Source organism: Octodon degus, unplaced genomic scaffold (genome assembly GCF_000260255.1).
Source record: "Octodon degus isolate 3935 unplaced genomic scaffold, OctDeg1.0 scaffold00220, whole genome shotgun sequence".
In the NCBI taxonomy this organism is placed as follows: domain Eukaryota; kingdom Metazoa; phylum Chordata; class Mammalia; order Rodentia; family Octodontidae; genus Octodon; species Octodon degus.
This window is the reverse complement of record NW_004524796.1, coordinates 561992-573980: the sequence shown is the minus strand read 5'-3', so window position 1 is coordinate 573980 and position 11989 is coordinate 561992. Positions and strand designations below refer to the sequence as shown.

At 36.0% G+C, this 11989-nt stretch overlaps 1 protein-coding gene across 3 annotated transcripts in view; it reads left to right on the top strand.

The window, feature by feature from the left end:
- The window catches only part of Mindy3 (MINDY lysine 48 deubiquitinase 3), a 93075-nt gene that overhangs the window by 38151 nt on the left and 42935 nt on the right, over positions 1–11989 (top strand). For all 3 annotated transcript variants that reach the window (XR_002818932.1, XM_004645184.3, XM_023705429.1), the window contains one exon: positions 5479–5549. Coding sequence is in view for 2 of the 3 variants with exons in the window: in XM_004645184.3 (XP_004645241.1) it covers positions 5479–5549 (71 nt within the window). In the remaining variant the exon portion in view is untranslated. The remainder of the gene's footprint in view (positions 1–5478; positions 5550–11989) is intronic.

Here is an 11989-nt window from a genome sequence, read left to right as displayed (position 1 = left end):
GCAGGGTAGCAGGAAGCTCTCCACACACTCACTGGACCTGGACTAGGACTGGGTCTGGGAGTTCCTGGAAGTGGGCAGAATTTCCTACTAGGCAGGAGGGGTGGGGAAGTTCGGCAGAGTGGTGTGGGGCTGCCCAAGGGGGTGGGAGAGGGTTTGGCCTATGCTGCGCCTGGGCTGGGATTGGTCCCGCCGGCGCAGGGTAGCAGGAAACTCTCCGCACACTCACCGGACCTGGGCTAGGACCGGAACTCAGGATTTTGTACATACTAGACAGGGACTTTTCCGCTGAGCTACAACCACTTCCCAAGCCATACCTTTTTACTTTTTCTCAAAGTATTACCTGAGGTCATAATTCCAGTTAGTTCTCTACAAGTATGAAACACTACAATTTCCCATCTTGATTGATTGTGATTGTTGATCACATAGATAATATATGTCCTAAATCCATGTACCTGATTCTGTTTGAATTGTTAAACTACACTTTGCTTCTGCAGTGGACAGAAGTAAACAGAAGCAAAACTAGTCTTCTGAGTCCATTCTGGCCTATTCCCTCAGTCTTTCACAGTGGCTCAGGTGCTGTGTTTCAGAGTAGATTAAATCATGTTTCTCTTTTACTTACACCATTCAATAACTGGCTCCCCCATACACATAAAATAAATCCACATTGCTTACTAAGGCTCTGAGATAATTTTTGGGTCAGTCACCTACTACCTTTGTCTGTCTCATTTTATAGGAATACAAAGTATTTCAAGCTGAGGATTTCTTTAATTTTGTTTTCCTGTATGCCAGTTTTTGAATAATCTCTGTCTTAAGTGAATCCCTCATATTTGTGCATTCTTGTGTTAAACATTTATGATTTTCATATGTATATTCAATGATTATTTTTATTAATAGTTTTTAATTTCAAGGGATCAAGATAGAAGTGTCAAAATGCTTTTCTATTTTCAAGGGATCAAGATAGAAGTGCCAAATGTTGTGAATCAGAAACTAACCTATCAGGGGCCGGGGAGATGGCTCAGTAGAATAAGCGTTTGCCTGGCAAGCGCAAGGGTCTCAGTTCAATCCCTGGTTCCACCAAAAAAAAAAAAAGAAACTAACCTATCAAGCATAGTTATTTGAAGTTCGTGAATTTAGTATTCATAGAAGAGAATCTAAACAGTAAAGCAAAAGATAATTTTGAAACTCTAGTATTTATTAAGTAATTAATATGGCTTATAATTGAGTGGCTAGGTACTATAAAAATTTGAAATGTATTTTATCAGAATTAATATGAGAGATGATCACAAATACTGTTTTCCATAAGTTTTATTATTTGCAGAAATACATATTTTTAGGGTTAGTTAATACTAACTGGCTCTACAGATAAAATACAGATCATCTAGCTGAATTTGAGTTTCATAGTATAAAAGGAATGATTTTAGTGTGATTATGTTCCATACAATATTTTAAAGATATTAAAAGTTGATTTTTGTATTTGAAACTTAAATTTAAGTGGCTGGGCATCATGGTTTTTTACTTGTTAAATTTAATGCCCAAAGATAACAATGTGTAATACTAGGGTCATGCTTGGAATACCTATCATTCTGGTCTTCTAAACATGTACTGCTTGTCATGTCATACCGATTATTGCTATACTGTCTCTCAAGTAAATGTTTGTTTAAAAAAAATAAAAGGATAGTAAATGAAAACAAGAGACAAGAAAAAAAAGTCATAGGACTGTCCTGCTACAATGCTGTATATGGTTAGATTTCTAAATTTCTGTGTAAAAATATCCTTAACTGGATACATAGTCTAGCAACCTAACTTCCTAAGAATATGACAAACAGCTGCTAAGGGACTTGACAAACTCACTATTAACATAAGCTTCATGCCTCAAATTGCAGACATCTTTACTCACTGTTAGAGACAGAAGCTTATTTCAGTATGTTACTGCTTTCTTTCTTTGCCCCCCACTTTTTTATTTTTTAATGAATTTAAGAATGTCTACAGTGTGTACAGGGTCTCACTACATAGATTGGATTCATAGCAATTCTCCTGTTTTCAGCCTTCCAAGCTCTGGGATTGCAGACACGGTGCCACCATGTCCAGTCTCAGTCGTCATCTCAGCATGCTGTGGGGTCAGGGCCAGCAGAGCACGCCAGGATTGAACCCTGGCCACTGCACTCTGGGGAAGCAGGTGCTTTAGTCTGCTGAGCTATCTAGTCAGCCCCCCCCCACTTTTAATTATGAATTTTTTTCCTGTTTACTCCATTTAATTCTAGATTACTTTTCAGCTATCACAAGTCACTTGCTATTTGCCTTTAAAAAAAAATCTTTGTTCTAGATGTTTGTTTAAATCAAGGGCATAGATGGTGTAGTATCTGATTGTAACACTAGGTGGTAGTAATTGATTTTAGAAATTGTGAAACCTTGATTAATTAGTAGAAGGTTGTATTCTCAAATATTTTCATTTCTGGTCAGTATGGATGATATGATATGTTGTTTTGGAGCTTTTGGATGGGTTTAACATCAAAAATATTTCAAAAGCTGCTCAGATAGTATTATACAATGAGACCAAAAATCATTCCAGGATAAGAAACTTAGGACATGGCATTATTTCCTAAAGTCATATACTTTGAGAAGCTCTGGCAAGAGGAAAAAGTAAGAGACTAACCAAATATTTTCATTCTCTGGAAAGTTTTGTTCCTTGTAGAGGAGCCTGGTTATCCCTAAGGAAGTGGGTGATGAGAATTCTTTAGGTTCAAGTATCATCTTTCTAAACATTATTTCATTTGAGACTTAGCTTTCATTAACCAACTAATATATTTTGGTTATGCATTCAATATTTAATGTTACAATTACTTAGTTGTCTGCTGTGAAGGAATAGGGAGAAGGTGCTCTATTTTCCATTTTCATAATTCTCAAGTTACCATCACTAAGCAGTGGATACATAGCAACCTGAGGAAAATGTATTAAACATCCTTTGAACAAGAAAAAATCCCACACATTACACTGTATATTGCTGGAGGAAAGACATGGGCTTGTGTACATAGGAAATATACTTGTCCTCCAAAGTCTGTTAGGATAGGTTAGAGACACTCGCACAGTGCTCACAGTGTCATCCCACAAAAGGTAGGGTAGTGTTAGTTGGCAGTACCCACAGTAACATGCCCAAAGTCTCACAGGATGAAGGATTTACCCAAGGCACGTGGCCACTTACGTAGAGAAGAGCAGAACTGGGAGCTGGCGCCTGCCTTTGTATTTGCCGTGGGTTTGCGTTATCTGCCCTCTGCAAGCAGGGCGTGGTGAAAGAAGGCACAAAAGAGCTTCTGCACTCTGACAAGCATTCTATTCCACCATCGGACTTAATCTTGATATCAGAGTTAAATTCTATCAGCTTAAAATAAAAAGAATAAAAGCCTATTTCTTCATTTCTTGACTGAAGTAAATGACTCTTCTCATTTGCCCATAAAGAGAAGCCCAGTATTATTTAACCTTTTCCCTAATGTGGTAACATTAAAAATACTCTACTTATGAATTTAGCAAACAAAAAATAAATTTGAACTGGAAATGCCACAGAGAAGTACCATTATGTTCATAAATCAACCTCACGTTATTCAATGCAACCTAAGGGGCAGCTTTTGTACAGCACAAAATATGAACTACACATTTCTGAAAGGTCATGGAAACACTAGGAGACAAGAAAGTGAATTAGTGAAAAATGAATTCACTACAGATTTTTACATTAGAAGTCAATGTGAACTACACATTTCTGAAAGGTCATGGAAACACTAGGAGACAAGAAAGTGAATTAGTGAAAAATGAATTCACTACAGATTTTTACACTAGAAGTCAAAGTTAATACAGTTTCTTAACTAAAAGAGTACTATCGATCTCCTAGGATTGGAAAACTGTAACATTAAAATAACTTGCTAAATATTTCATATAACTGTTTGAATTTTTCCTGCCACAAAGCAGATAAAAGGTTCTCCTTTCCCTCTGTGTATATAATTTGTTGTCTGCCTTAAAAAAGTAATTTCTTGAAAATGTATGTTCCTTCTTAATAAGAACCCCAGTGACTGAACAGCTAAAAAGGCAGAATCTAAAAGAGCTGAAAAAATTTGGCTTGGTATTAAATTATATTTTTGTTAGCATTAAAATATTTTCCAAGTGCACTATAAACGTTGATGTAAATTATTACTTTATAAAAGAATGTGTATTTTTGACAAATAAAATGACATATTTTTTTAAAAATTGTGAAATGTTTTGGTCATACACTCTTTATTTTCATCAACGTTATTGAGAACTCCAAAGATTCTTAGCCTACTGCTGATAGGCCAACAATGATCAACATCTCTCATGTCAGGAACTGAAAAAATTTAAAAATATATGCTAATTCATTGTAAAACAAACTCTTGTGCCCGCTTCATCCCTGTATAACGTTCTCTGTGCTTGTTCTGTCTTTTCAGTCTCCATGACATTGACACTCATCTTTATGCTGATTTCCAAATCACTTAATTTGAAAAAAACTATTTTTCAAAACAGAAGTCATAGTGGCATTGTTTGACATTTTTGCATTCCCTGTAATTTCTCATTTGTTGACATGTCTGTCTCTGATTTCAGTCTTTTGTGATACAACACAACATTTAGCCTCCAAAAATCGTCTCTACTGTTGTGACGGTCTAAGAGCAAAAAAAGGCAGTTAACATTGTATTACAAGAAGTATTTGATTTGATGGAATCTCTTAAAAGGCCCTGTAAAACACAGAAATCCACGATCCTGATATATACTGTGATAGTCTGTATGCTACCTTTTTAATTTGAACTCACATATCCCAAACATGAAACTGCCAGTTCCTGACTTTCACTGTATAGATACTGTGTACTCAAGAATGCTTAGTAAAATATTTACAACAAAATGCCCGAGTTAATGTTCTAACTGCATTAACTGATAAAATTATACCCTAATAGAAAGGTGGAAATGTCCAGATGGTGAAAAAATGCTAAATTATATATACATTTTACTTACTGTAGACACAAGTTTGAACCAAAAAAATGCTTTCTAGATGCATCTGTAGATGAAAATATGTTTTTATAGTTCTATTTAATGTATATGAGCTAAGGGCTGTAGTAGATGGACAGATTTTGTCATCAAAAGTCATGTCTTCAGTGTTCTCTTACTTCTTCATTCTCCATTCTTTGTCTTTTCTGCATCCATGATGTTAAGTCTTATTTCTCTCATGACAACTCTCAGATCTCTGCACAAGCTTGACTTTTGTCTGAAAAAGTCAATATTTGAAATATTAAAATGAACAGAGCACTGTAGTTTCTCCAGAGTTCTCTTTAACATTTTTAAGCTCATAGTTTTGAATAGAAGTAAAAAAAATCTTGGTATAGTATAGATATATATGCTTATTTATACACACATGTACATATCTAAGCACCTTTTAGATTATATACTAACATAATACTGTTTGGTTTTTTTCTTTGTTTTTTGCAGAACTTCTTGGTATACATGAGCAAGCAGCTGTAGGATTCTTAACATTAATGGAAGCTTTAAGATACTGTAAGGTAAATTCATTTTTAAGGTATTTTGGATGGCCTTTATTCACATATCCACTGCATGGTGGATATCCCTTTTGTTCCTGTGATGACACATTTTAACTAGTGACCATTGTTATATGCCAGTCTCTTCACTTCCTTCCAGGTCTTGCACCGTAAGCTGGCAGGTTGCTAACGATGGTTAAGCTGACTGACCATGCTGCATTTCCTGTGAGCAGAATAGGTGACAGAACCCACAAAAAATACATAAAAATGGAGATAACGATTATTGAATAGAAATGTATTTCATTAGTTAAAGAAAAAACACTGTTTTCATTAAAACAGAGTATGCATCTGTTTTTGAGAAATGTCTACACTGATTTCTACTGTGGTTGTACCTGCTTATAATCCTACCAACTGCGAGGAAGGGTTCCTTTTTGCCAAATTCCCAAGAGCGTTTGCTGTTGGCTGATTTCTTGATGATAGCCATTCTTCTAGGGCAAAAGGGAATCACAGTGCTGTTTTAATTTTCATTTCTCGAATGATCAATGATGTTGAACATTTTTTCCTATATTTGCTGTTTGTACATCATCTGAGAAGTGTCTATTCCAGATGATGTAATTTTATTTATTTTTTTTAGCTCTTTATTCTAGATAGTAATCCTTTGTCTGAGGAACAGGTGGCTAAAGACTTTTTCACACAGTGGGTTGTCTCTTCCCTCTGTTGCAGGTTTCTCTTGCTATGGAAAAGCTTTTTAATAAATGAGATCCCTGGTGTTGATTCTTTGTGATAGTTCCTGTGCACTCAGAGTTTTGTTCATGAAGTACAGCAGTGTCTTCAAGTGCTTTGCCTATCCTATCTTCCAATGCATTTAGTGTTTCTGTTTTAATATTCAGATCATTCATCCATTCAAGTTTGGTTTAGGGCATGAGGAAAGCTATGGGTCTCAGTTTAATCTTTACTCTTTAACATGTGGGAAACTCGTTTATCAGCACCCTGGGTTTTTTGTTTTGTTTTGTTTTTGTAAAGTGGCTGTCTTTCTTCCAGTGAAGGTGTTTGGCCTCTTTGTCAAAGATCAGGTGGTTGAATATGTTTGGAGTTGTTTCTGCATCTTCTAATCTTTTCTATTGATCTTTGGGTCTGTGTTTTGCCAGTACTATGCTGAGTTTTGTTTTGGTTTTTTCTAATCACTGTAGCTTTGTTATACAATTCTAAGTGGGGGGGGGGATTGTGATGCTGCCTTCCTTTGTTGCCCAGAATTACCTTTGCTATTCTAGGTCTCTTCTGGTTCCAAGTGAATTTTAGGATTGTTTTATCTAATTCTGTGAGATCTGCTATTAAAATTTTGATTGGGATTGCATTAAATCTATATAACTGCTATGGAAGTATGACCATTTTCGCTACATTGGTTCTTCCTACCCAAGAGTAAGGGATATCTTCCATTTTCAGATACCTTCTTTGGTCTCCTTTCAGAGTATTCTAATTTTCAATGTAATAGTCTTTTACTTCCTTTGCTAGATTGATTCCTTGGTATTTTGTTACCTTGGATGTTATTGTGAAAGGTGTTGTTTCCTAATTTTTCTCTGTGAGTTTGGTACAGGTTTGTGTACAGGAACATTGATTTTTGACTGTTGACTTTGCATCCAGCTAAGCTACTGAATTTGGTTATTAAATCTAGAACTGAGTTTCTGTTCAACCCAGCTAATCCCCTTCATATCTTCCTAAATGAATTAAAAGCATCACACCACAGGGATTTTTGCACATTCTTGTTTGTAGCAGCATAGTTTGTAATAGCTAAATCTGGGAAATAGCCAATATGCATGTTAACTGATGAATAGATAGAAAAAATGTGGGTTTTTTTTTTTAATACAATGAAGTACTATTCTGCCATGAGGAAGGATAAGCTTGAGACAATTCTAGTAAAATGGATGCCCCTTGAGGCCATACTCTCAAGTGAAGTGAATTAGATATACATGTGTAAGTACTGCATTGTTTCTCTGGTGTGAGAAACTGAAAGTGTAAGGCCCAGAGGTGTAAGAGATATTGAGAGTAGAAAGAAAGTGTTAAAATGGAAAGGGAAACTACAGAGCAGGGAAGGGGAAGGGTTGGGAGGGAAAAGGAAAAAAAAAGGATAAGGAAAAAATAGAAGCAAAGCCCTGTAAATAAGGAAGGGAAGAAGGGGTTGAAGGGAGGGTAGGGGAATAGAAAACAAAAAAGAATAAAGTTCTATCCTGGACAGGTACAAATTCTCTATAATGATTGTGTTGTTATGTAAAGAATAAGTCTCTATTAAAAAAATACATATAGGGGCTGGAGAGATGGCTCAGTGGTCTAAAGCACCTACTTAGAACAAGTTCAGCGAAGCACAGGGACCACGGTTCAATCCCCCAGCACCACATGCCAGCCAACCTGCCCCCTGGTGGGCTGAGCTGGCCACACACCCCTCTCTCTCTCTCTCTCTCTCTCTCTCTCTCTCTCTCTCTCTCTTTCTCTCTCTCTAATAAAAAAAAAATACATATATATATTTATATTTATATTACCAGCTGTTGTCCCTCCCCCCAACACATACCAATAGTGCCAAAACAACTGCAATACTATATCAGGTAATGGTAAAGAATTTTCATTGTGACTGAAATTCTTTTTTCTTTTCCATCTGAAAAGTGCTTTTATACACACTCAAAATTCCAAGCATTTCACATTAAACTGTTTATTTAGCACATGTGCTAGGGTTAGAAAATGCTCATTTATTGCTATATATTTACTTGCCTTCCTACACAATCTGAAATAACTATTGAGTATGTCAAGTAGTTTTGGAAGGGGTTTAAGTCTTTAATGGTTTGCACTTTCTAAAGTGTCATAATTTTGGAGATGAGAAGAGTTACAGTTTTATTTTCCCATTTTAAAGGAGTTCTATTGTAGTGTTTCTGATAGTAGTGGTAAGTTTTAGTAACTTCAGCAATTGTCATGGCTGTGTATATATGCTTGCTTGCATGCATGAATGTATGTATTGCAGAGGTGGTGCTGGTGGTGGTGTTATTGTTTGCCAGATAGTATCCCTCTTTTATGGCAACACTTAAATAGGTGATACACGAAGGCATGGGTTCCTATATCATAAGAAAGTATGTATATTAATGCCTGACTATGTGTGTGTGTGTGTGTGTGTGTGTGTGTGTGTGTGTGTGTGTGAAAGCATACATACTCATGTGTTTTGTAGGAGGCTAAATTATGGTGATTTTATATTTTGAAATCTTTACCACATCACTTATAAAAGAGTGAATTGCTCTCCTCCTGTGAGAGCAATTCCTGTGCTCCAGCCGCCCCCGCGCTCTCCCTTCCCTACACTTGCCCAGGCCTATACTTCTGTCGTGCCTGGAATATTGCTGCTCTGCAAGTGGATGGCTCACTCTCCCTTTTAACTTGTACTTCATATTGTGACTGACATTCCTTTAGTTACTCCTTTTCACATTCTTTCATAGGGGTAACTGCTCTATTTTGACCTTTTCAGTTGCTTTTAAAAGAATCTTTGTTTCTCTGTTATCTTCCCTAAAGGAATATAAACTTTTTAAAGGAAGGAACATTGTCTCACAGGATCCATATTCGGTGCTCAAAAAATATTTGTTAAATGAATGAATAATTTTACCAGAATTGATAAGGTTTTTTGAAATGTTGCTTTTGGTTTTTTTAGGTAAAATAGAAGAATGTATTTCCCTCAAAATCTTACTAGGAAGTTAATAGCTGCTGTATATTTATGTATTGGTTTAGTGTTATAGCAGTTACTTTTTTTTTTTTCTAACAAAGATAAAACATTTTTTAGTGGCACAGCACAGTATACTGATACATGGGTGGTGGAAAAGTAGAGAAGGGGAGGCTGCCGGGCAAGGCCATACAGCGGATATATCTGGGAACAGAATAACAGTCCGCTGGAGCTGTAGAAGTCATTACACATGGCAGTAGCATGGGGTGGGGTTAACTATGTTTCCTGATCTCCAGTGGAGCAGCCAATTTGAATGATTTCAGTAGGTTCTGAGCCTAGAGGGCTGCCTCTTGTCACCTGGTGTATCAGGGCAATTAAGGATGTGAGAGAAATGTAAGTGAAGTTACTGATGTGTGAATTTAGTCTGCAGTCCTTTTTAAGGAGACTAACTAGTTTCTAGCTAGGACTTCAAAACTGGACCAATATTTAAAAAAAAAAAACTATTATTAGACCATGATGTCACTTGTGTGAATTCTTATCATCTGTGTCAGTTTCTTTTGACAAATGTTTAGAGAAATGACATAAGGGAAATAATTATGTTTGTGTTATTGTCATAAATCTGGACATATTTTTTCACTGCATGATAGTGTAGCAGATTGATTTTTAAAAACGAAATTAAAATTTGCATATCATTTGGACCATACATTCATTAATATAAATTAAACACTACCACCATACAAACAAAACTCAACAAAGAAAAAGGTGATTCTTGGTGCTTTTTACTATGCTCTTTTTTTTAAAAAAAAAAAATGTATTCAGCACAGGGTCTACAGGGTCTCACCACATAGATCCAACTCGTAGTGATCCTCCTGTTTTCAGCCTCCTGAGCCCTGGGATTACAGACTTGCGCTACCATGCCTGGTCTCAATCCCTATCTCAGCGTGCCCTGGGAGGGGGGGATGGTCGCGGCCTGCAGAGTATGCTGGGGATTGAACCTCGGCCACTGCATTCTGCCTAAGCAGGTGCTTTAGTCTGCTGAGCTGTCTGGCCAGCCCTTTACTATGTATTTTTAAGAAACTAAAATTTTCACTCATATATTGTAAAATTTACCATTTTAAAGCACACAATTTAGTGGGTGTTAGTATATTCATAAGACTGTGTGCAGCCATCACACTTGTGTACTTCTAGACTGTTCTTATTACCTCAGAAAGAAGCTCTAACCCACTAGGCACCCCTTACTCATGCTTCCAGTCCCTACCGTTCTGCTTCCTGTCTCTGGTTTTCCATTTCCTGGATAGCCCATACAAATGAAATCTTGGGATATACAACCTTTGTGTCAGACTTCTTGTACTTAGCATGATATCGTCAATGTTCATTCATGTTTTACCATGTATTTCCTTTTTATAACCAAATAACACTGTTGGGGATTGAACCCTGGCTTCTGTGCTCTGCCTAAGCAGGCTCTTTAGTCCGCTGAGCTATCTGGCTGGCCCTTAACTATGTATGCACTACGTATGTAATGTGCAAATTTTGTTTACCTATTCATCACTTGAGGGATGTTTAGGTTATTTCTATTTTTTTAAACTATTCTGAATTATGCAACCATAAGCAATCAGGTATGTTTTGTAAACATGTTATTATTTCTCTTTAGTTTATGTTCAGGAGTAAAATGATTTGATTATATGACAATTCTATATTTAGCTTTTTAAGAAATTGTCAAACTATTTTTCAAAGTAAATATATTTATGCACTCATTTATTTTTATTATAAAAATACTACATAAATCAACCTTCACTTATGTTTGATCCTCTATATAAAATCTTACCTCTTTTTCTACTTCTAGCTCATTTCAAATACACGCACACACATGCACACACTTTCTGAAAGAGAAATGAAACAGTATCTAAATGTTTTTTCCATAGAAGGCAGATAGTAGCTAGGCCTATGTCTTGCGTATTTCTCAAGTTTCTTTTATATAATTGAAAGATTTGCATTGCTCACAGTTTACACTCTAAAACTGATGAGAACTTTTCCTCTTGCTTTAGTCTCTTCATGTTCTTCTCTGTAGTCCCCAAATTATGCTTTTTTTACTGACTCATTATTCTCACATGAACTCTCCTGACCTATCCCTTTTGTTATAGGACAAGCATATCTATTTTTCCATCCATGAATACAAAAGAGTACATATTTTCTGTTTCCTTCCTAGTAATAAGACTACACTTGACAGGGCCATGGTGGTGGGTCAAGCAGGGCCAGCCGGCTGATCAGGGAGTAATAATTGGCCGCGGCTTCCGCAAGCAGTCATTGAGTTTCCCAATTATAGTCAGTATGTGCAGAGGAAGAAATTCAGCAAATTTGGTAAGATAGTTGTTCTACATGATAATATGAACATGGGCTTGACTGTGTGGACAAGATGAACTGTATAGATCCATTTTGTTTTTTCAGTTTTAAACTTTCTTAGTTTCACACATACGGCAAAAAATACTTTCAAGTTTTTGATTACAGAAGTGTTTATTTAGGTATATAACCATGAAGGCAAACTTAATATGACTTTTTATAGAATTTAAAAACACTATTGATATTTAAATTTTTGAACTCTTCTATCATGAAAAGTCAAATGACAGAATTGTTCCATATTCTTAAATGTTAGAAGTGGTAGTTTTTTAATGAGAGAATTTCGTGTTACACTAGATTCTCTGATGAAATGAATGGTCTTATTTTTGTCTTTACTTATCTTCTTAATTTATAATTATTTTCCTTAAAAGTTTATCAAGTT